This window comes from Pygocentrus nattereri, chromosome 9 (genome assembly GCF_015220715.1).
Source record: "Pygocentrus nattereri isolate fPygNat1 chromosome 9, fPygNat1.pri, whole genome shotgun sequence".
NCBI classification, from domain to species: domain Eukaryota; kingdom Metazoa; phylum Chordata; class Actinopteri; order Characiformes; family Serrasalmidae; genus Pygocentrus; species Pygocentrus nattereri.
The window spans coordinates 18,496,873-18,522,447 of NC_051219.1; the positions used below are offsets into that span (position 1 = coordinate 18,496,873).

The window sequence follows — 25,575 nt, forward strand, 5'->3', positions numbered from 1 at the left end:
TGGTGAATGTTTTTTCACCCAAACAAAACCCACGCATGTGTTTTCCTCCCTGCTTTGCTTGAAGAGTTTATTTGTGTCTGAGGTTGCAAACGTTGAATAACCTAAGGTGGTTTTCCACTATTGCCTTTTGTGCCCTTTCGAGGCGCAGCTGGGCAAATCTAGAGCTACACCCAAAACCTCTCCTCCCCCGTCTTAATGTTTCTCCTTCCCTCGTGCTTGTTTGGTGTTTGTTTTGTTTACGCTAACTTTAACAGAACTTTGCCTGCAGGTTTTGCTCTCAGGCAAGTTTTCATTTGCCAAGGAATTCCCCCCTTGTTTACTTGATTGCCATTTTTATTCAATAACAAGTTTCTCTTGTTCATAGCCTTTTTTGATTTTTGGTTTGTGAGGTGTTTTGGTCAGTTCACTAGCCTTTAAGTGAAATACCTTGTATCCTTGGTATTAATTACATTTTTTAATCCCTGGAAGTGTTTTTTTTGTCTTTGATCTCTAAGGTCACAATAACATTTTTGGGGAGGAAGTTTGGGGGAGTAAAAAAAGGACTAAAAACATGGAAAATTATGCTCTTCCTCTTCCTGATCGAGCAGAAAATCTGATGTCTCTCAACCACCCAGGCTTTTTTCTGTAACAAAAGTTAATGTTTATTTTTGATGACTTAACCTCTTTCATATATAATGCGTGATTGTACCAAATAAGACACTGAAACCTATTTGGCACCGTGAGGTTCCTCAGCCCTGAATTTGATCAGCTCATACATAAAACTGTTTTGCTGTGTTTTGCACATTAGTTGTGTAATGCCCTGTGTAGTGTAAATCTCCTAGGATGATAATTGACTGCATGAATCTGGCTTTTCTTCATTAGTCACAGATGTCTACATTTGACCCTATTGTGTTCTGTGTGGTTTGTGTTGCTCTGCAGGGAGCATCATCATGTATGGGGCCTTGCTGCTGTTTGAGTCAGAATTTGTCCACATTGTGGCAATCTCATTCACTTCGCTGATCCTGACGGAACTGCTGATGGTGGCGCTGACCATCCAGACATGGCACTGGCTCATGATCGTGGCTGAGCTGCTCAGCCTGGCATGCTACATCGCCTCCCTTGTGTTCTTACACGAGTTCATAGGTGAGAACTGAGAACATACAGAAACAATTTAAACACATGGATATAGTCACTAAAAGCTTATGGGTCCCTCACCACACACTTTTTTTTTTTTACTAAAAGCAGAAAGAACATATTTTTCATGTTTTGTTTATTCTGAACAGTTCCTATTGTTTATTCCTGCACAGTCCCAGTGGGTATAACTGCATAGAATGAACTAAAAACAAGTAGAAACAAGTGATAATGTGAAAATATATTATAATAATATAAATATAATATTGCGATACTTCACTATTGTATTTAATTTTTCAGATATTTTACAAATTGAAGCAGAGAAAAACCTTAGTAGGGCTCATATAAAAATGCTCAGGAACAATAAACCAATTTTTTTTATTCAGCATGTATCGACTTGGCTAAATCCAAGTAATCCTAATTCTACTCACACCAGTTGCTCAGAGTTATTTAAGCAGTGATGATATTCACGATATTCTCAGAAAAGATGATCAATATAATTGTATTGTGGAAGTGGAAGTTAATGGGCATCAACTCAGCCACAAAGTGATAGGCCACGTAAAATGACAGAGCGGGGTCAGCAGGTTCTGAGGCACATAGTGCACAGAGGTCGCAAACTTTCTGTAGAGTCATTCGCAACTGACCTCCAAACTTCATGTGGCCTTCAGACCAGTTCAAGAACAGTGTGTAGAGTGCTTCATGCAATGGGTTTCCTTGGCCGAGCAGCTGCATCCAAGCCTTACGTCACCAAGCACAGTGCAAAGCGTTGAATGTAGTGGTGTTAAGTGCTGCCACTGGACTCTAGAGCAGTAGAGACGTGTTCTCTGGAGTGAAAAATCATGCTTCTCCATCTGGCAATCCAGTGGACAAATCTGGGTTTGGCAGTTGCCAGGAGAACGGTACTTGTCTACTTTGCCAAGTGTAAAGTTTGTTGAAGGGGGGATTATGGTGTGGGGTGGTTTTTCAGGAGTTGGGCTCAGCCCCTTAGTTCCAGTGAAAGCAGACCAAGAGATTTTAGACAATTTCGAGTTCCCAAATTTGTGGGAACAGTTTGGGGATGGCCCCTTCTTGTTCAACAGGACTGCACACCAGTGCACAAAACAAGGTCCATAAAGACATTCATGAGCGAGTTTGGTGTGAAAGAACTTGACTGGTCTGCACAGAGTCCTGACCTCAACCCGACAGAACACCTTTGTGATGAATTAGAGCGGAGACTGTGAGCCAGGCCTTCTTGTCCAACATCAGTGTCTGACTTCACAAAAGCGATTCTGGAAGAGTGGTCAAAAACTCCCATGAACACACTCCTAAACCTTGTGGAAAGCCGTTATAGCTGCAAAGAGTGGGCCAACATCATATTTAAACCCTGTGGCTTAAGAATGGGATGTTACTCAATTCACATGCATGTGAAAGCATGCATGTGAATTGTATGTATATAAATACATACAATACAATAATGTAATTACTAATAAGAAAATTGTTTAACAGCTTTTCGTAAAGGTAAAATATCTTTATTGTACAAAATAGTTAAAAGTGAACTGAACAATATCTAGATAAACCTGCGATGTGTACACAGAAGCACACAACATCTTCTCTGGCTCTGCAAGACTGCCACTAAATGTTGTTTCACATTTAAGTGCCAGTATCGGTGCAATAGTTTTAACATTTTTAGCAAAACTGAATATTTTGACTCAAACTCATTTTCTGTTACATAACCAGCTGTTTTTCTGTCATTTTTTTCATTTTTATTAATGCAAATTTCATTCCAACTGCATGCCAGGGCAGCGGTCAAGGCCTCACTGGTACAGCATATTGCAGCGTCCCCTTGCTGTTAAACCATTTTGACGTCATTGTTTTAAAGGTATCCAGGTGAAAGAATGCATTTGCATTCCTCCCTGCCATTCTGCTTCTCCCCAGCGAGCTGTTTATCAGTGGTTGCTTCCCTCATGCTTTACTGTTTCCCTGTGTCAGCGCTGCAGCTTGCCAGGCCCCTGTCCCCATGCCCCAAGCCCCTGCCTGTCAGCTCAGTTTGGAATGTGGTTTCACACACTGGGGTGGTGTCAGGGAGTGTGGAGGCAGAGCAGTATCCCACACTGCCCAGGCATGCCGTGGCCATAGCTGTGGACACTACACAGGGGAAATGCCACAGGCCTTTGCTCATTTCCTGCTAGATAGGCACTTTGGCCAAGGTCTGTGTGTTTGTCATAATACCTGCCTGTGTGTTTTATGACTGAAAACTGTTACCAAACAAAAAAATAATAATTCTAAGATTAAGCTTGTTATAATTTTATATTATGGAATAAGATTCTAGTAAGAGTTAAATGATTCTAGTTAGGCTCAGTGAATTGCATTTCTAAGCAGTGCTTTGGCCAAAAATATAATTTACAGTGTGAAGGACATATGCTTATATGGTTTCTGACACTGTTTGACATTTTGTTATTTTAATTGTTAAAAAATTGTAACAGTCATTCTGAATATATTATTGTACTTTTACCCATTTTATTCATAATAGTGTGTCATACAGTGTTATTGACCATGTCAGACAGTCTGTTTGAGACTACTGAACAACTGCACAGCCACAAATGTCGCTGCTGACTGACCACTTTTGGGGTAAAACTGTGGAAAACTGTGTAAATTTGATTATTGGCCAAACCATCATTTTAATGCACATTGGTATATGCAATGCCATTCATAGTGGTTTTTCTTGCACATCTCTTATGTGTAAGGCATTCAGGCTAACCAGTTTTCATATGTAATTAAAATTCAGTAAGGTCCACTTCAAGAAAATTTCCTCAAGTAAAGGTCCGTCATAATGTCTAATTTGCATTATGATTCAGTGCGATATACTGTTTAATGAAGTAGCGTAGTACAACCCCAATTCCAGTGAAGTCGTGATGTGTAAAACATAAATAAAAACAGAACACGATGATTTGCAAATCCTTTTCAACCTATAATTCAACTGAATACACTAGAAAGACATTTAATGTTCAAACAGATAAACTTTATTGTTTTTTGCAAATATTCACTTATTTAGAATTTGATGCCTGCAACATGTTCCAAAGAAGTTGGGACAGGGGCAACAAAAGACTGGGAAAGTTGAGGAATGCTCAAAAAACACGTGTATGGAACATTCCACAGGTGAACAGGTTCATTGGAAACAGGTGAATGTCATGATTGGGTATAAAGGCAGCATCCCTGAAAGGCTCAGTCATTCATAAGCACGGATGGGGCGAGGTTCACCACTTTGTGAACAACTGCGTGAGCAAATAGTCCAACAGTTTAGAACAATGTTTCTCAACGTGCAATTGCAAGGAATCTAGGGATTTCATCATCTACCGTCCATAATATCATCAAAAGATTCAGAGAATCTGGAGAAATCTCTGCAAGTAAGCGGCAAGGCAGAAAACCAACATTGAATGCCGGTGATCTTCGATCCCTCAGGCGGCACTGCATTAAAAACTGACGTCATTCTGTAGTGGATATTACCACATGGGCTCAGGAACACTTCAGAAAACCATTGTCCAGTGAACACAGTTCGTCTCTCCATCTACAAGTGCAAGTTAAAACTCTGCCATGCAAAGCGAAAGCCATATATCAACAACACCCAGAAATGCCGCCAGCTTCTCTGGGCCCGAGCTCACCTGAGATGGACTGACGCAAAGTGGAAAAGTGTCCTGTGGTCTGATGAGTCCACATGTCAAATTGTTTTTGGAAATCATGGATGTCGTGTCCTCCGGGCCAAAAGAGGAAAAGGACTGTCTGGATTGTTATCAGCGCAAAGTTCAAAAGCCAGCATCTCTGATGGTATGGGGGTGTGTTAGTGCCCATGGCAGGGGTAACTTGCACATCTGTGAAGGCACCATTAATGCTGAAAGGTACATACAGGTTTTGGAGCAACATATGCTGCCATCCAAGCAACGTCTTTTTCAGGGACGTCCTGCTTATTTTAGCAAGACAATGCCAAGCCACATTCTGCACGTGTTACAACAGCGTGGCTTTGTAGTAAAAGAGTGCCGGTACTAGGCTGGCCTGCCTACAGTCCAGACCTGTCTCCCATTGAAAATGTGTGGCACATTATGATGCACAAAATACGACAAAGGAGACCCTGGACTGTTGAGCAACTGAAGTTGTACGTCAAGCAAGAATGGGAAAGAATTCCACCTACAAAGCTTCAATATTTAGTGTCCTCAGTTCCCAAATGCTTATAGAGTGTTGTTAAAAGGAAAGGTGATGTAACATAGTGGTAAACATGCCCCTGTCCCAACTTCTTTGGAACATGTTGCAGGCATCAAATTCAAAATGAGTGAATATAGGTTGAAAAGGATTTGCAAATCATCGTATTCTGTTTTTATTTATGTTTTACACAATGTCCCAACTTCATTGGAATTTGGGTTGTAGATATATCAACATCTTATACAATCAACAACTGAATGTCAAATCAAATAAAGTACAACTCAGTAATATTTCAACAATATTTGTCAGTTTTCTCTTTTTAGAGCATGCCATGTAAATAACTTCCCTCTGACTCACTTTCTACTCCAACTGCTGTTTCTCATCTCGTCCCTCCTGTGTGTGCCTCACTCACTCGAGTCTCAGTGCTCATCGTAATGCACAGATCTGATTCGATGAGTAGTGTCACGTGATATTTACAACACATGCGATTGGTCTGTGAGTTTCCTGGGCTGCTAAAAAGGCTAGAAAAGTTACTCCGATAAAAATAGGACAGCCCCATCGAAGTTAAATATTCTCCATAGTTTCTTATACCTACAGGTCCTCATAGGACAGTGTCTGCGTCCGCCTATTAGTGCCTTCTGATATAGACAGTACAAAAGTCAGAGACCACCCTTCATTTATTTAATTTCTGATCAGAACAGCCATTAAGTACAAATTATTCAGGTTTTTTGAATCAGGGGGAAAAAGCAGAAAGCATATTCAACAGGAAATCACACACAACAATATAAATTAGTAGGCTGTCCACTCTTTGCCTTTTTTTAAAATAAATATTTCATTATTATCAAGAAACTTGCTTTCAGATTTTCATAGAAAACTGCAGGCATAATTTTCCACACCACCAAAGTTCAGTCATAGAAACATTTTCTGCTTCTCACGGTCTGAGTAATCACAAACACATTCAGGTCTGGGCTTTGTGGTGGACATTCTGTTATTCTGAGATAACCAGAAGCTTCTTTGTTTAATTTGCAACAGTTCTTTTTTTTTTTGTCTTTTTCCTTTTTTTCATTAACGGCTTATTGACAATGACACATCCTTTCAGACTCTGACAAATGAGGAAGGATGGACTGGATTTTTTTCAGGTCTGGAGGGGAGCTTGATTTTCTCCTTCTCAAAGCTGAAAGCCTTAAGTACTGATTATGATTTTTGTGATTTCCTACATGCTTGTTAGGAGTCCCACACATTTTTTTTATTAGTTCTTTGGATGATTTTCTCTATAATCTCCTCAGAAATATCTCCTGAAAGAACACGCTGTTGAATATGTGCATAGATGTGTAGATGATGGATCCATGATGGCGGCAGTGACTGTGTCCAGCCTGGGCATGCGTTCACACCACAGAAACAAGAGTGGCCATTGAGCTGTGTCTATGAGGCATTGGAGCTGGGTAACGCTCAGAATGCAGGCCAACACTGGCTGTGTGTGGCACCTGACCACATTAAATAAAGAAAGGTGGGTCACACAGGGAAGCTTGACTGCTTTTCAGTGTGACATGAATTTCCATCAGTCGCATAATGCAGATTTTTTACATCATTAACCCAGAGTGTCGTTTCAGGTCCAGTATATTTGGATTTGTGTGCAAATGTTTTCATGAGATAGTGTTTGAATGTGTGTGATCAGGACCACTCTGCCTTTTGGACTGACTGTGGTCTAGGACCTTGGTGCCCATAAGCTATTTCAGACATGTTCGCTATGTCTGTGGGGAGTAAAAGTTTCAGAAAAAGAAAGAGGCCGCTTATTCAGCAGTAATTTAAGAGTTGCACACAAGAATAGGAGTGAAGTGTTCAGCGAGAGGGCTGTGTGGAAACTGTGGCCATGGGAAGACGTCTAGACACCGACTCCAGGCAGACTTATGCATTTATCTGGTAGCTTACACAACATACGGGTGATGAGATTTTTTTTTTTACAAAGCATGTATTTTTACAGCTGACTTTGACTTCTTCCTTCAATTTCTTTGGGTTTAGGTAATACAGCCAATAATATATGTTAATATATTACTGATAATTATTTTCTGTTCCTGATACAAAATTTTTTAAATATTAAATGTAACATTTTTAACCATGATGAAAACAAAAGATATAAAGAATCAGGTAATCTATCTGTGTGTGTGAATGTGTACACACACACACACACACACACACACACACACACACACACACAGATCTATCTATCTATCTATCTATCTATCTATCTATCTATCTATCTATCTATCTATCTATCTATCTATCTATCTATATATGTAGCTGCTGTCGGAAGAAAACCTCCAATGGTAACTTTACAGGAGGAGGGAAAAACATACTCTACTGTCAATGTAAGTCAATGGAACCAGACTTTTTTCCAACTCAGTTTGGACTGTTTGTTTTGATCCATTCATCTTGAAATTTACACACAATGTAAAGGGCAGCAGGCATTTTCACATTATATCAAAAACTGAAAAACGACAAAAATGGAGATACAAGGTTTTCTTCCGAAAGCAACAATATGTATACGTATACACACAGTGTTTTCTATATAATTGTTCATTGCTAGTACTATACTGACAAACAGAACAACAATCATTTTATCAAATGTACCTCAAATGCAGAATATAATTACTGTTATTGTTTTATTACACAGGCCTTACTGTCCTTCTTCTTGCTGTTTTCAGGAACTCCTTTTTATGCTTGTTTTTCAGAAAAGGTTTCTGAATCTCTGGTGGTTTCTGTCCTATACTAAGGGGGGAGACATTGGCTTTTAATAGGCCAGTGATGGCAGTTTGTTATAAAAATCAGTGGAAAAATAATTGACTTAATAAAGAGAAGGAATATAAAATGTTTTCAGATGGTAAACTGCATTAACCCATTAACTGCAACAACATACAAAACATTTTGAATTATTTTTTTTTATTTATTTTTTTTTCTGCACCCATGTTTCACTTGTCCACTTGTGAGCAGCTGGTATAAAAATGTTTTGGGTCAGAAGTTTATATACTCCTTTAGATCACTCACCTCTGCCATAATTCACTTGTCTCCTCCTGTTCTGTCTGCAGATGTGTACTTCATCGCCACACTATCGTTCATATGGAAGGTGACAGTCATTACTCTGGTCAGCTGCCTGCCTCTATACATTCTGAAGTACCTGCGTCGTCGCTTCTCTCCTCCCAGCTACTCCAAGCTGACCTCCTAGAGCCACTTAGCCAGCCTGAGGCCTGCAAACACTACACACGACCATCCTGGACCACCACTCCCCCTAGGCCAGCTTCAGCACCTCCAGGACCCCTACATCTTTCATGTCTAACAGAGCTCTAACCCCTTTAAGGCTCCTAAATGGATGCTTTTGTGCATGAAAAGAAAAGTCAGCAGCGTGGCTTTAGGATCAGTGGTCCTGGTTGTTTGTACCGTGTTGACATGTGGATGACTGTTCTTCATGCGCTCCATATAATAACTTGCAAAAGCAGGGTAGTCTCTTCATTTCACCACGTGTGGGTGTAGCATTAAAGACGGGGAGAATGAAAAGACCGTTCTTTGTGCATCTAAGTGATAATGGATGATTTCATAAAGAATCTGGTCATTTGTGCCATTTGTAGTCACAGTGAAGCTATGTAGCAGAGCTGGACTCCTAGAGGGCCGTCTCAGCTGAATCATGAGAGGGTTGTTTTAAGGCTGAATTGCTTGAATGAGTCACTTCTAATGAGGAGAACTAAACACACTGGTTACTAGGGCTTCACAAATATGCCCATGAGCCACCAGAGAGCATGGAAGACACTGGAGAAACGTCTCAGAGAAATGTCCACCCATAGGTTACAGTTCTTCTGACCTTATCGGTTCTGAACACAAGTTCATTGGTCATTTCAGTTCTGTTTTTTATTTGAACAGCAAGATAGGGAAAAGGACAGAAGGGAAACAAGCAGATAAGTGTCTTTGATTCATGCTTTCTGTTCTCAGTACTGAGGAAAATGGATGCTTCAGCTTTCTGAACAACTTGAAAAGCTTTGATTGTTTGAAAGGTATTTCTGTGGAAAGTATTGCTTATATTGTACCTGATGTGGTTCAAAAGGACATACCAGTCGGGTTCTAACCAGAAGGGCGCGTGGGTGTGCGTATGTACGCGACGCAGGCTTTGAATGTGCACTCGTCGCTAAACTTCCACATCTTAGTATAGTTCAGTTACTTTTATTAGCATACTGTGCAGTGTCAGACGGTGTTGTTTTGGTCAGTGCGTAAGGTTACTGAATAGCAGTGGGTCATGTCTAAAGAGCAGGGCGAGTTTAGTGCCACAAACAAAATGCTATTTTGGCTTACGGCTTGCTTTCTGAGTCCTCTTTCTGTGCCCACTCTTGTGGTGACTTCTGATGCTGATTCTCTCTTCATCTCTCTCTCTCTCTCTCTCTCACACTGCATGACTGAGCAGGGTTTTGACATTTGGTCAGAGTTCTGACCACTTTTCTCCCTGGCAAACACCTCCTCCCACTCCCACTTCCAAAGTAATTATGCCTTTAAAGAGAACAGAAGACACTACTCACTTTAATGGAGGGCCAAATTGCTTTACTTGTCAACTACTTCTCAAAGCTTTCTTAAAATGAATTGATATTCAGCCTCTTGTGGCTCCATAGTATCAGGTTTGTAAATAATCCAAGTGATTTGATGTGTGCACTTAACATATCTTTACTGTGTTTCTGTGTGTGGGTTTATTCAGATGTAACAGTAGTGACAGTTTGCCATGTGTAGTTGAAGGAGTACTTTAACAGGGTGCCATATAGACTCCTTCTCTCTCTCTCTCTCTCTCTCTCTCTCTCTCTCTCTCTCTCTCTCTCTCTCTCTCTCTCTCTCTCTCTCTCTCTCTCTGTGTCTGTTTTCTCATTGTGTTTGACCAGTGGACTTCATTTATTATGAAGTGGATTTCACTTCATCTCATGAGACCTTTTTACATGTATTAGGCACAGAGCACCAGATCCGTCATAAGTGCAATATAGTATAGTCAAGGAGTAAGAAGATCAGGATGGAAATTTAAACAAAATTAATCAGAATGGTATCACAATCACTTTTCCTTGAAAATTCCCAGTGAAAAAACGAATAGACTGCATGATTAGAACCACAGAGGCTAATATGCCTGGGTCTATTATAGTTATTAGTCACCAAATGAACAGTGACTCAAAACAAACAGTTTTGTAAGTGTAGGGCTTTAGATAAGGTGCCCACGAAATCCATTATCAGCAATATTGCTCAGAATTTACTTGCACGAACTAGAATTTGTACTGATGACTTCTCAGATGTAGTAATGTGGACCTAGACTTTGATGGAATGCCATGTATTTCATGTGACCTCTTCAGTTGTTGCTGTTATTGTTGTTTTTATAAATGGCAGGACTTTTTATTTGTCAAGGAGTTGTGACTTGCTAAAGTGTAAATAACAAAAAAAATGGCTTTTTATTTATTAACTTTTCTTATTTGTGTTTGAATTTGCACTCTAATAATTGCAGAACAAAAAGGGACAAAATGTCAGTACATCTCAGTGGTGTTATAAAAGAAATAAAGAAGGTTTTCCTAACATGGCTTGATTTTGCAGTGTGCTTCCATTTACCTGAGGTCGAGCAATTGATTATAATAATTATTGTTCAGTTGTTTCAGTTCATAAAACCTCAATTCAACTTTGAATGAGCAAATAGCACTTGGCAGCATCTGTAATCTGTATAGTGCTGTGTATATGTTGGATGTCACCAGGAGAGGGAGTCTCAGAAGCTGATGGTCAGACCATCCCTACATCCCTGCCCGGCTGCTTGTTTTCACTGTATCAGTTAAATGTAAAATGAGTACATTTTGTTTAAAATGTGTTACTAATCTTAAAAAATGTAACTGTAAAATGTTTCAGTCCATTTCCCTTTTATTTTATTACTTAATATGGAATAAATGAGCACAGAAGAACACATTTTCCCTTGGGCTTGAGCTAAATCCTAATCAAAACCATAGAATCCGTATTGCCGCCTCAGAATTAACAACCATGTCCTATAATTATATCAGTTCTCTCACAGGAACTCCTTGGAAAAAGACTGACTCCATTATGGCTTTGAAGGGTTTTTGTCAGAAGTAGAAAATACATGTAATGTTATAGTATGATGATTATTTTCAGCTGCTGTTACGTTTCTCAGCTTTGTTTTGTCTGTTCTCTGTTTTAACAGACAGCTATGTAAGGCCTTATGGCATATTTGGCCTAAGGCCCGGCTGACATGGAAATTATGTCACCGATACTGATTTTAAGGCAGTTTTTATTTAAACTGGTCCTTTGGTGTCCCTGATAGTCCACATTTTTGCTTTTTTTGTTTTTGGGAGAAAGGCACAAAAATGTGGACCTTTGGTGGAGCCTAAGAACTGGTTTGAAAACTACTGTTTTTAGGAACTAGATTAATAAATAGCTTTATTGGCTGTCAAAGTTGTGGTTCTCACTTTGAAAGGTCCAGTATAATTGCTAGTTCTCAGATGTCAAGTTTCTTGAATTAACAGCAGAAACTCAATTTAAAAACAAAAAATGTATTAAAGGGCTTCCTGGTTTTTCCAAATATCTGTATAATTCAAGCATTATGATGTAAACAAAGTCGTTCAGAGTGCCTTGAAGTTAACGATCTGATCTAGAGCAACTTACTTAGGCAGAATTGTTCACAGTGGTGGTGACGGGACCCAGACATCTAAAGAGTTTAATACCTCCAAAACCTGCCTCAAAGGAAAGTCCGTCCATCCATCCATCCATCCATCCATCCATCCATCCATCCATCCATCCATCATCTTCCGCTTCTCCGGGGTTCGGGTCGCGGGGGCAGCATCCTAAGCAAGGAGGCCCAGACTTCCCTTTCCCCAGCCACTTCCATCTCCCTGGGGGGGATTCTGAGGCGCTCCCAGGCCAGCTGGGCGATGTCCTGGGTCTTCCCCGGGGTCTCCTCCCAGGTGGACTTGCCTGTGACACCTCCCAAGGGAGGCGTCCAGGAGGCATCCTAACAAGATGCCCGAACCACCTCAGCTGGCTCCTCTTGACGTGGAGAAGCAGCGGCTCTACTCAGAGTCCCTCCTGGATGACTGAACTTCTCACCCTAGATCTAAGCGAGAGTCCAGACACCCTGCGGAGGAAACTCATTTCGGCCGCTTGTATTCGCGGTCTCGTTCTTTCGGTCATTACCCAAAGCTCATGGCCATAGGTGAGGGTGGGAACGTAGATCGACCACTAAATCGAGAGCCTTGCCTTATGGTTCAGCTCTTTCTTTACCACAACAGACCAATCTCCCACTCCCTTGTACCATCACTCGTGAACAAGACTCCGAGATACTTAAACTCCTCCACTTGAGGCAAGAGCTCATCCCCGACCCAGAGAGGGCTCTCCACCCTTTCCCGCCTGAGAACCATGGCCTTGGATCTGGAGGTACTGATCCTTATCCTGGCCGCTTCACACTCTGCTGCAAACCGATCCAGCAAAAGCTAAAGTTCACGGCCTGATGTCCCCAATAAGACCACATCATCTGCAAACAGTAGCGATGTGACCTTGAGGTCACCAAACCAGACACCCTCCATCCCCTGATTGCGCCTAGAAATTCTATCCATAAAAATTATGAATAGAATCGGTGACAAAGGGCATCCCTGACGGAGTCCAACTCTCACTGGGAATGAGACTGACTTACTGCCGGCCATGTGAACCAAACTCCTGCTTTGTTTGTACAGGGCCTGAATGGCTCGTAGCAAAGAGCCATGTACCCCGTACTCCCGAAGCACTTCCCACAGAATACCCCGGGGAACACAGTCGAATGCCACAAAGCACATGTGGACTGGTTGGGCAAACTCCCATGAACCCTCCAGAATCCTGGAGAGGGTAAAGAGTTGGTCCAGTGTTCCACAACCAGGGCGGAACCCGCACTGCTCCTCCTGAATCCGAGGTTCGACTATAAGCCGGACTCTCTTCTCCAGTACCCCTGCATAGACCTTACCAGGGAGGCTGAGGAGTGTGATTCCCCTGTAGTTGGAACACACCCTCCGGTCCCCCTTTTTAAAAAGAGGCACCACCACCCCAGTCTGCCAATCCTCTGGCACCGCCCCTGATGTCCACGCAATGTTGAAAAGGCGTGTCAGCCAAGACAGCCCCACAACATCCAGAGCCTTGAGGAACTCAGGACGGATCTCATCCACTCCTGGAGCCCTGCCGCCAAGGAGCCTTTTAACTACCTTAGTCACTTCGGCCTCAGTAATGGATAGGCCTATTCCCGTGTCCCCAGACTCTGCCTCCTCACTGGAGAACGTGTTGGTGGGTTTGCAAAGGTCCTCAAAGTATTTCTTCCACCGCCCAATGACGTCTTCAGTCGAAGTCAGCAGCACACCATCTCCACTATATACAGTGCTAGTGGCACACTGCTTTCCCCTTCTGAGTCACCTGACGGTTTGCCAGAATTTTTTCGGAGCCGACTTAGTCACTTTCAAAGGCCTCACCAAACTCTTCCCACACCCGGGTTTTTGCCTTGGCAACGACTGAAGCCGCAGATTGCTTGGCCTGTCGATACCTGCCAGTTACCTCTGGTGTCCTACAGGCCAACCATGCCCGGTAGGACTCCTTCTTCAGCTTGACGGCATCTCGCACCTGGGGTCTCCACCACCAGGTTCGAGGATTACCGTCCCGACAGGCACCAACTACCTTGCGACCACAGCTACAGTCAGCCGCTTCAACAATGGAGGAGCGGAACATGGCCCATTCTGAGTCAATGTCCCTCACCTCCCCTGATATCTGGTCAAAGTTCTGACAGAGGTGTGAGTTGAAGATGAATCTGACAGGTTCTTCTGCCAGACGTTCCCAGCAAACCCACACTATACGTTTGGGTTTGCCTGGTCTGACCAGCATCTTCCCCCACCACCTGATCCAACTCACCACCAGGTGGTGATCAGTTGACAGCTCAGCTCCTCTCTTTACCCGAGTGTCCAAAACACATGGCCGCAAGTCCGATGACACGACTACAAAGTCAATCATTGAACTGCGGCCTAGGGTGTCCTGGTGCCATGTGCACTTATGGACATCCTTGTGTTCAAACATGGTGTTCGTTATGGACAAACTGTGGTTTGCACAGGTTTCCTCCCAATCACATGAGCGTTGAAGTCCCCCAGTAGGACAATCGAGTCTCCAGGAGGAGCACTTTCAAGCACCCTTCCCAAGGACTCTAGGAAGGCTGGGTACTCTGAACTGCTGTTCGGTGCATAAGCACAGACAACAGTCAGGACCCGTTCCCCAACCCGAAGGCGTTGGGAAGCTACCCTCTCGTCCACCGGGGAAAACCCCAACATACAGGCGCCAAGTCGAGGGGCTATGAGAAAGCCCACACCTGCTCTCCACCTCTCACCATGGGCAACTTCAGAAAAGAATAAAGTCCAGCCCCTGTCAAGGAGATTGGACCCAGAGCCCAAGCTGTGTGTTGAGGTGAGCCCGACTATATCTAGCTAGTATCTCTCAACCTCGCGCACCAACTCAGGCTCCTTCCCTGTCAGTGAGGTAACATTCCAAGTTCCAAAAGCCAGTTTCAGCAACCGAGGATCAGAACGCCAAGGCCCACGCCTTCGGACACTGTCCGATCCACAATGCAGGGAAAGTAAAAGTAGCGCTGTCGCCTCACAGCAAGGAGGGCCTTGGTTCAATTCCCCGACCGAGCGACCGGGGTCCTCTCTGTGTGGAGTTTGCATGTTCTCCCCGTGTCTGCGTGGGTTTCCTCCGGGTTCTCCATTTTCCTTCCACAGTCCAAAAGACATGCAGTTAGGCCATTTGTGTAAAATGATCAAATTGTAAGTCGCCGGTAATGTAATGTAATATGAATGTGCTGCATGTTGCCTGAGACGCTGTTTCATGTTTATTTTGAAATAAGATTTTGGTCTTCATTTTTAAAAAACAATTATAATGAAGAGGTGCATGCAGGGTGTTGAGGCAAAATAGTCCCAGAAGAAAACAGATCTGTCATTATTTCACCTTTAACTTCAACATTACGTACAAAAACTCAAAAGACACATATAGGTTCACTGGTGGTTGTGGATAGTTAATTAATGGCTATATTTGCATAGTAGACATTGTGACCTGGTTCCTATCACTACCACTGCAGAGAAAATCTAGAACTGAGCATTTCATGTCAAACCACTTGTTCACATCTCAACAACTGAATTATGCACACTAAAATCAACCCAAAAATACGTCATGTGGTAGCAATTTATCTTATTCAACCTAAATAAGTGCTTTGAATGAATGATTCTTTCAATCAGTGTAATTTATTAGTTGAATAAAATGAGTTCAATTGTTCTACATGAAGTATTTGTTTAGGTTGAGCTGACAAGCCAGTTTTTATAGTGCAGGAAAAAAACTGGAATTCCCCTTTAAGTTCACTGTGTTTGGAACTAAAAACACATTTTTACAACTGTATTCTTTCAAAAGACAGCTGGCATGTTCCAGATATCATCTGAGCAGTTTCTTTGCAGACATCAGCATCAAAAATGAGATTATGATCCATTCTGCCTAAAAACATGGTAACAGTGTGACTGATTCATCCCACTCCAAAATACTTTGAAACAAAGCAAGGCAACATTTAGGTTAGATGGACAAAAGCAATACTGTATATAAACTCAAACCTCAGAAACACTTCACATTCCACCCTGTTTTAACACTGTATATGTATCAATACTATAAATCCATACAGCTGGTTAGTTTATTAGTCTCAACTCATTTATTAGTCCTAACTCATAGACCAGTTAAGCCATCTTACAGCCCCTCCACTCTTCAAGCTGTTTGAGTATAAAGACAGTGCTGGCTCCAGAAAGAATGTCTGAGAAATATTTTTTATAACGAAACACACATGCTCTTGCCGTTGCCCATGTGGAACTGACTGCTGCCTTCAAAACATTGGACTGTCATCTTTTGTATACAATTTAATGAAATACTACAGGACCTAGACAGACAGATTCAGGCTTGTTCTGTTGCACTGCCTTTACTATCACATTCCAATCTTTTACTCTCTCAAACAAAGGATTTGGTTGATGACAGACAACTCAAAAGAGATATTTGCTGAGCATGCCCTCACACCCTTGGAAAGAGCTATTTATAGGCCGGTTAGGCCAGAGCGCTTGATTCACCTTGATGCCACCTACTCCTGTTAAGGAAAGCCTGCTTAAGCGTAATACTGTGGATTTTACTCACTGTTTGTATTCTGTAACAACACTCCCTGCTGCTCCAGGTTGGCTCTCTTAACCGTGAGTGTTAGAGCAGCCCTTTGCTTCATTGACTAATATGTATTAAAGATAAAACACAGTACTGATAACTAGGATAAAATGAACACCATCATAATGATGATTTTATTCAGTGTACTGTGGAAAAGTGACCACCTCCAGCACCTTATTTAATTTCCAGTCAAAAAGGCCATTAATACAAGTTATTTCTTTCTATATATATGTATCAGCCTGAGAAGTTGGTTGCATTTTCTGCTTGTTAAGATCCAAATAATCACAAATACATTCCATAATGCTGGGGTCTGGATTCTGAGGTGGTCAGTCCATTGTTCTTTTTTTTATGTCTTTTCCTTTCTCAGTAATGACTTCTAGAGCTATACATCCTTTCAGACCCATAACATTGAGTTGTCTTCTCAGTGGAAGGATTTTTTTCATACCTGAAGCTGTCTCTAAAAGAGAACTGTTTATCTAATGGTGACAGTTTTGATGGTCTACCAGGACTTGATTGTTAGAAGTCCCTTTTTCTCTCTCTCTCTTTTTTTATACTTTGCCTTTACCCTTCTTTCTCCAAGTTAAATGAATCCCATGATTGTCAACTGGTAGTTGAATGAGGTACTTTTTCTTTTAGTTAGTTTTAAGATAGTTTGACTTGTAGATACTGAATGACAAGCCTGGGGTTTTAGGTTAGTTTTTGCATGTTTTTCCTAGTATTACCGAAATGCTGCTTCAATCTTCTGCCCATCCACTCAGGGTGAATAAGCAGTTTATTGATAATTCACTATGTGTGGTATCTTGTGTGGGCTTTATAATAAGTGAATATGTTTATCATCTCGTGATATTAAAACCAGTTTATTTATGCAGTGTAATTAGTAACAACACATTGACCAACCACCACAAAAAAAAACAATGTTATTGCTCTAATGACTAAGCTGTTTTCCACACATAATAAGCCCTTTTTTCATAGTGTTGGTATCGATTAGTTGTTTTGTTTTGTTTTTTTGTGGGTGGGGTGAGTCTTTATCAGGTTCCTATTCAGCTGTTTTCTATAGTATAGGTGTGACAGCGATGGGTGTCTATCTCTCCATCTCACCGTTGAAGTGTTTCACCACTCCTTTTAACTACCTTGGAGATAAATCCAGAAACAGACAGTTGTTGTGCTTTAATCTCTGTGTGGGTGATGGAGGCAGCTTCTTCTTTCGCTGTTTACACTGGAAAGAGGTTGGGATACTGTATAGATACCTTTTGTGTGAGGAGATATTCAGCGGTGAACTTCAGCGGCTTTGAAATGCTGTTCCAATTAGTGCGGAAAAATATCAGCTATTTCATTTTTTCCCAGTGATGTGAAGCATTAAAATTCTTTACACAACCATTTGAGGATCAATATTACTAATCTTGCACAGCAGTGTCATTTCTTCCCAAGTCTGCACTTTCCATATTGCTGGAAAGTATTATTAGTGTCTTGAAATTGCTCACTTTCAGTGGAAAACAACATTTATTCAGTTTGGGATTCTAAAGCTGTGGTACAACCAAAACTCTGCACATTACATAGTATTAAAATTACTTGATGGCTCTGCATAGACAAAGCCAGTCATATTAGACGCTTAGTCATCTTAGACCAAGACAGAATTCCAGCAAATGATGGAATTGATTAAAAGTTCACTTTTCCCTTCCATTTTTTTTCTGAAACACGCCAAACGCTTTCCATGACACATGATATAACGTATCAGGGTTCCACACACATGTTGAGATTGGAAAACTGAAGTAGGGTAACGCTCTGAACCCAGACAACGCTAGCTCAGAGAGATGCTTAGTTCTGGTGGAAACTGTGGCATGAACTTGGAAAAACTGGGTTCTTCGAGCAAAAACGGAAGTGCAAACTCGGCCGTCTGGAAGAGCACATTTTCCCCTCGCTCCGACTTGAGCCGTATTCATTTACTCATTCATAATTTCAGTTGCATAAGAATGCTGTAACAGGGCAGGAATGTACATCTGGTAGACGACATTCTCACTGAGACACCCCCCCTCCCGCCACCAACTTCTCCAAACGTGTTCTGAAATTTGTGGTCACGCTCTTCAAGCCCCCCCCAACCATCTCTCTCTCGACCAAATTCAAGTCAAATTCAGAACAGATTCTTAATTACATTTCTGATGTTCAGAGTTTCCTATACATCACCCTGGGGCTCACGTCACTAATGCCACCGTCGGCTCATTCACGGCCTACAATGTAAAGCGAGACTTAGAGAGTTCGCTTACAGATACATTCTTAAAGAAGAGGCTTCTTTAGGGTTCTTTGGTGAAGGCAATGCTTATATAGAACCTCAACAACTTAAAGAACTATTTGAATGCTTAAATTATACTGTTCTTCAGTGGACAGGACCCCCACAAGACAGATCATTCTCAGCACTGCAGTGACACTAACATGGTGGTGGAGTGTTAGAGTATGTTGTGCTGGTATGAGTGGATCAGACACAGCAGTGCTGCTGGAGATTTTAAACACATCAGTATTACTGCTAGATTGAGAATTGTCCACCAACCAAAAATGTCCAGTAAACAGCATCCTGTGGGCAGTGTCCTGTGACCACAGATGAAGGACTAGAGATGACTAACCCAAACTGCACAGCAACAGATGAGCTATTGTCTCTGATTTTACATCTACAAGGTGGACCAACATAAAAGGAATGTCTAATAAAATGGACAATAAGTGGCTGTTTATGTCTGATCCATTCGTACCTGTGCAGCACACACTAACACACCACTACCATGTCAATGTCACTGCAGTGCTGAAAATGATCCACCACCCAAACAATTCCTGCTGTGTGGTGGTCCTGACCATTGGAGAACAGGGTAAAAGGGAGGGGGGTAACAAAGTATGCATAGGAACAGGTGGACTACAGTCCGTAATTGTAGAGATACAAAGTGAACATCTGTATTAGGTGGAGCTGATAAAGTGGACAATGTAGAACCAGGATGGTGGTTTTAATGTTATGGCTGATCAGTGTATGATAATATCATAATAAATGTGATATCAGTCAGTTAGAATCTATGAAAATAGCAAAAAACATGTTTAGAACCTAAACTTGGAGTTTCTATATATAGGTCTTTAAAAGACCACCTTTAAAACACCAAACAGGGTGCTGCTACTAATAGCAGTCAAAGAACTCTTTCTGTTTTGATACTAAGAACGCTCCAAACCCTTTTGCTAAGAGTGTATGTAGTAATTGAATGAAGAGTATGCGAAAGTTTGCCCTGTTTCATCTGTGAACTCTTCATATACAGAGAGGTCAGTGTGGAAGGCATGCAGAACATATCGCTTCATTCATTTGAATGCAACTCAGTGTCTCATGTCACAGAATTTTCCAGCATAAACTTTTTTTATCGGAGTCGAGCCAAGGAGGCCTGCTCTATGCTCTATGTCTAGAGCTCCGTGTCGTTTATCTTGGCTCCTGATGCTGTCCTAGAATTCTGCTGCTTCCTCCACAGGGCACTGAGAGAAGCTGTTAATGTGCTACATTAAGTTTTTTTGAAACATTTATTGCAACGGTTTACCAGAAAGCCTTTTGTTCCCATGCCCTGGCATTATATGTCTCATTAAGGCTGTGATTATATGTGATTCAAAGGCCATGCAGAGCTGAGAACAGTTTGGCCTTTTTATCAGCCTCTCCAAAACCAGCTATTATCTTTCATTGTTAAGCTGTATATACAGCTGAGCTTGCTTCGGTGTATGTGTAATTTGAAGAGATTACTAAGAGCGCACCAAGTTTCTGATCTGCTGGAAATTTTGAATAGAAGATAAAGGCGCAGTATTGTTATTCACTGAAATGTGATGAAAGTACAGTCGTAAACTGTTGTGAGTTTGCAGAAAAATATTACAATGACATGAGCACTCAGAAGCTTAGATTTGACTCATGTAGCCTCCGTACATCATTCACGTCTCCTTTAAACTAAAGACTCAGACATGCTGGCTCAGTACCGACCCAGCATGAGAACGTAAAGGATTTTACGTTGCTTTTCTTTTTTCAAAAGCTAAAAGCTGTAAAATCCAAATCCTACTAACAAACAGCAAAATCTGTGTTAAATTAATGTGGACTATTCACTGTTAAGAATCATGTCCCGGTGGACTTAAAGGAACACCGAAGGCTTTTAATCAACACTGTGAATTTGCTGTGAATTAAGGTCCAAGTGGATTTAAAGTGTAAGAGTGTGTACTCAGTAAGTTTCAAGAAAATACAAAAAAAATTTACATGGGAAATATAGTTATATGGTTAAATATTCTACCTATATGCATATAACCTTAAACCTAAACATAGATTGGACCTGTTGTTTCACATATGACATATAATGAAGAATGCAATATATTGTATATTATACCAAAATCAAGAGTCAGCATAAATGGCTCCCATAAATACAATAAGTTCACCCAGGTAAACTTCAGTAAGTCATTTGTGCAGCTCATTATTGTTTTTTACAGTGTTGACTTGGCCCCTCAAAGGCCCAGAGCAGACTTGGAAGCACTGTCATGTTTGAGATCGTATCGTCAGAGGTGAGGAGAGCAGCCAAAAGAGTAAAAGTACTCGATGACTCAAGAAGACATAAAATTAGTTACCAAAAACAACATGTGTAGGAGTGAAAAAGCACCAAGTCACAAAGCTCAAGTATTGAGTTTCCTGTAGAACATCAGCAGTAAATCCAGCACCTACCAGTCTAGGAACTGAAGTTTTGTTAGGAACTCCTCTTATTTTTTGGGATCCCTTTGGTCTAGATGAACATAAATTAACATAAATAATAGTTCTTATCTATTAAATATAGTTTGTATCTATATACATATATAATACTGGGCATACATATATGTCTGATAGGTGGATGAACACATACATGCATAATATATAGATCAGATATATACTGTTTGTTTGCTATGTATCTGATACATGGGTCATACACATATGTCTGAAACAAACACCAAAAAAACCCCTGAAATGGTCAGGGCTCACCGGCGGGCCCAAAGTTTTACTACACACTTCTATAAACAAAGAACAGCTCAATCAGTTTTGTACTGAAGTCCCTGTAGTTACTGAATAATAAGCCTTAGTATGTAATAAGCCTGGGATTTTAAGGGATTAAAGCCAAAAATCTAAATAAAATATAGCAGAAACATTAATGCAAAACAGAAAAACCCTCATACTGTACAACGTGTAGCTAGCATATCACTGTTGTCGGAACAACACCTTGTATCTCCAAAATGGTAACTTTACAGGAGAAGGAAAAAACCTACTTTACTTTTACTGTAAGTCAATGGAACCAGACCTTTTTCCAAGTCATTTTGGGCCGTTTCTTTTGGACCATTTATCATGAATTTCACGCACAATGTAAAGAGCAACAGACATTTTCAAATTATGTCAAAAACTGGAAAACAACAAAAATGGAGATATAAGGTTTTGTTCCAGCAGCAGTGATATATGAGTAATACATGCAGCCATCCATCTTAAAATTCCCAAACTTATTACATGCTAAGGCTTATAGGTCAGTACCTACAGGTCATTTAAGAAGTTAATGCTTTCTATTACAAATTGTTCAATGTTGACATATGACTAAAATATATGCCCCATATTTTAAAAATAGCCAATTTCAAACAAGTTGATATATGTGTGATGTATGTGTCCCTATGTGACTAATATAACTGAGATATAAGGGAAATCCATGTCATTTATTAAATTGAAATTCATATGTATTATATGCAGTTTTCTACTTTATTTCTGCTCTATCAGAATCAGAACCGTCGGATTGTAACTACAGGCCATGCTGTCTGAACATTACAGGTCCTTTTCCAGATGTCGCATTGCCCCCTTCAAAGTGTAAAAATTTCCATTAGGAAACGGCTGCCACGGATGGAAAGTTTGAAATCAATGAAATTGGGCTCCGTCTTCGGCGTGTTAGCAGCGTTTGTAACAGCATTTTCCCTTTTCTTTCACAGACCAAACCACAGCATGTCTCCTCTCTTCTCTCAGTCTCAGTCACGGCGCTTCTCCTCTCTTCTCCAACAGATTCAGTCACACGTAGTTTTAAACGCTTCCAAATTTTCCCGCACAGACTCAGTCATATTTCTCCTCTTTCCCCTCAGTTTTCTCTCAGACTTTTCCACTGTGTTTTTTTTCTCTCACATCTATCATGGAACCCCCTGCACCCCCTGGATTCACACCCCCCGTGGCGTTCTTTAATGTATACCTATTCAAACATGGCTCCTGTTTTCATTTTTCTCCCCCTCCTCCTTCTCTCCGACTGATTTTTCTTCTCGGAGACCCACAATGAAGCCCTTGTGTCTGAGAGGAGAGCCGCAGAGAACGGGCTTTTTTGGCGCGCGCGCCGCAGCTCGAGACGTCATGGATTCCTGCGCGCGGGCTCCGCAGGAAAAGCCCCGAGTCTCCGACATGGAGCCGCTCCAGGTTTCCATGGCGAAGCGCACAAACAGGAGGAAACACTGAGGGAATCCCGTTATTTTACAGCATTGGACCATTATAAACAGGCAGAGCGGGGAAGGAAGCCGCTCTCGAGTCTCCACTCAGCCTCCGAGCAGGGCAAAGCAGCTCCTGCTAACCGCGGCTAGCACTTTTACCTCAGAGTCACTTTTTTTAAACACTTTTCAGGAGTAACTGGTGTTCTTCTCTGTTTTCCTCCATTCCTTCGGAAAATTCGGCTTTTACTTTCTTCACCGCTCAGATTTTTCGCTCCCTGCTATGAACTGTAGGACCGACTTGTTTTTGTAATCGTTTCCTTTTTTTTATTTTTGATTTTTTTGTTTTACTTTTCCAAATGTTTAGAGATACTTGGAGGCTGGCACAGTACCACAACATGAGGTCGATGGATCAAGGTATGGATGGCGCGTGCTGAAGTGTTGTGATTAAACTGGTAATCAACGTATTTGATTTTTTTTACAGATTTTCTTAACATTTTTGCCTGAATTAAATGTGTAAAATCTGCATGTGATGCCTTGTCGCTTGTTCTGTCGCTGTGCGAATATGACAGGAATTCTATAAACTGACTTTTGTCCGCAGTTTAACAGCTTAAACGCGTCTGAATGCAAACCGTCGACAGGCAAACGCTCATATGGTGCGTTAACGATCACCACCTGTCCGGCTGTGCGACTTACCCTGAACGCCTTTGAGATGACTGACAGATTCAGTCTCTTTAAGGATGTGGCCACTTCGTATGAGCTGAATTAAGCCCTGCAGAGCGCTGCCAGCTGCCTGCAGCTCTCTGCTGAGCAGGACGCTTCACAGCTTCGCGGGGTAAAGAGGCATTTAGGGGTTTTGCTCAGTGTCTCACCCTCAGCTGAAGCTCCGTGTGGTCGGGATTTTAGAGGGAGGACCCGCCAGGGAAGCCCTCGCGTTTATAGGCCGGTGAACGCCCACGCGTGAGGGAGCCCGTTAAAAAGTCGGCGGACAAACGGAGCGTTTCTCTCTGAAGAATCCCTCTCAGAGTTGAGCGACTGCTCCGAGCAAATGAGGCTGATTTCTGGACTAAGAACAAACCTGCTGACAGCCGTCCGGCCAAAGAGACATGCTGCGGATCCAGGTGCGCTTAATCTGACGGGGAAAAACTCAAGCAGTGCTGTGATATACGGAGTTTATACGGAGTGACGCTCAGCAGAACACTTAAATATTACGGTTCTTTAGCAAAGCCATTGGTTCTCTTTAGAACCACGGGTTCTGTATAGAACCACCCCATGCTTAAGTGGTTCTTTGCTTTTGCTGATAATTTATATGGTTCTATAGAAACCTTTTTTGAACATGGTTCTACACAGCACCAAAGAACGGTTCCGCTACTGTTATGATGTCAGCCTTGTAACAACAGCCCGACCCTTTTTGGTCCTATGTGTACTCTTAGAACTGGTCTGTGTAGAAGCATGGACACTCAAAGAACCATAAGCATGGGTTGTTTGCATGGTGAAACTGTTCTTGATCTTCTTGATTAGTGTGGTTCTCTATAGAATCTTTTGAAAGTGGTTCTGTTGTTTATACCCTTTTTGGTGCGATATAGAACTTTATCCCTTTAAGAGAACAGAGCCATTTCCTAAAAGGTTCTGTTTGGAAAAATGCACAACACGTTCTATACACGTTCTGTATCGAACCACTGCCTATTATAAAGAACCGTTGAAGAACCACGTTTTTTGAGTGTGCAGGCTTGTTGGTCTGTGTTTCCGTTAGACGGAGACGGGAGATTTCAGGGTTCTCCTGTTTTATATGCTGTCCAGCTGCTCCGAGGAGTCCGCGTTATTAGCGTGTGCGAGGCGCAGCAGAGCACCTTCAGCAGCGGTTGGTCTGGTGGTGAAGAGCTGTGGCTGTTTCTCGCAGCAGGTTAAACGCTGTTCACAGGGGATTCATAACGTCTCGGGGATAATTAATGGCTGCTCACAGCGTCTGTACAACTGTAAAGAACAATGTTTGGTGTCGGACACCCGGGGGCAGCAGTACGCAGGGTCACAGGCGAGACGAGCAGCTTGAAAGGTGTGAGTGAGAAAGAAGGAGTGTTCCTCATCATAACTGTGAGCGATCAACAGGAGGCCTCAGTCTGCCGCGTCTGCATGTCATTAGTTATCGCGCAGAAAAAACAGACACGCCTTTCAGGCCGCTCGTGTGGAGGAGAGGGCGGAAGCTTAGGCTGCCAGTCACGGCCACATCACGGTCTCACACGGCGCTAGTAAACTAACCATCATCCAGGCTTTAGGCGCTGCGCGGAGTCTTCTGGTTTCTTTTTCTTCTCCTAGTTTGCTTCGGTTCACTTTCAGTTCGGCTTTTATTTCATGGTCGTACTTTAAGCCGCGCCGGTTGGGACAGATGAACTCTTTTTACGAAGATAAGGACTGCAGTGAGTTAGGCTTGGCGGGAGAGCTCAGTCAAGTGAACTGCACAGATGAGCTGGAGTTTGACTACCTGTTTGACTATGAGCAGCCCTGCAGCGAGTTTTCCGCGGGAGAGCCTAAAGGTTTGGTTGCCTCTAAGGTGTTTCTGTGTTATTGCTGATCTCACGAGAATCAGGGCTTTGTTAGTGG

The 25,575-nt window shown here is 41.9% G+C and overlaps 2 protein-coding genes across 5 annotated transcripts in view; both read left to right on the top strand.

The window, feature by feature from the left end:
* The window catches only part of LOC108425541 (probable phospholipid-transporting ATPase IIA), a 66,908-nt gene extending 56,044 nt beyond the window's left edge, over positions 1 to 10,864 (top strand). The window contains exons 27-28 of the mRNA XM_017694247.2: positions 919 to 1,122; positions 8,364 to 10,864. Coding sequence (XP_017549736.1) covers positions 919 to 1,122; positions 8,364 to 8,500 — 341 coding nt within the window. The 3' untranslated portion in view covers positions 8,501 to 10,864. The remainder of the gene's footprint in view (positions 1 to 918; positions 1,123 to 8,363) is intronic.
* Positions 10,865 to 23,075: 12,211 nt separating this feature from the next.
* The window catches only part of nfatc2a (nuclear factor of activated T cells 2a), a 37,070-nt gene continuing 34,570 nt past the window's right edge, over positions 23,076 to 25,575 (top strand). Inside the window, exon 1 of one of the 4 annotated variants that reach the window (XM_017694246.2) lies at positions 23,076 to 23,394. In XM_017694246.2, coding sequence (XP_017549735.1) covers positions 23,337 to 23,394 — 58 coding nt within the window. In that variant the 5' untranslated portion in view covers positions 23,076 to 23,336. Of the gene's footprint in view, positions 23,395 to 23,805; positions 24,099 to 25,106; positions 25,509 to 25,575 lie in introns of those variants that run through there. The other 3 variants (XM_017694245.2, XM_037541014.1, XM_017694244.2) reach the window with 3 other exon arrangements.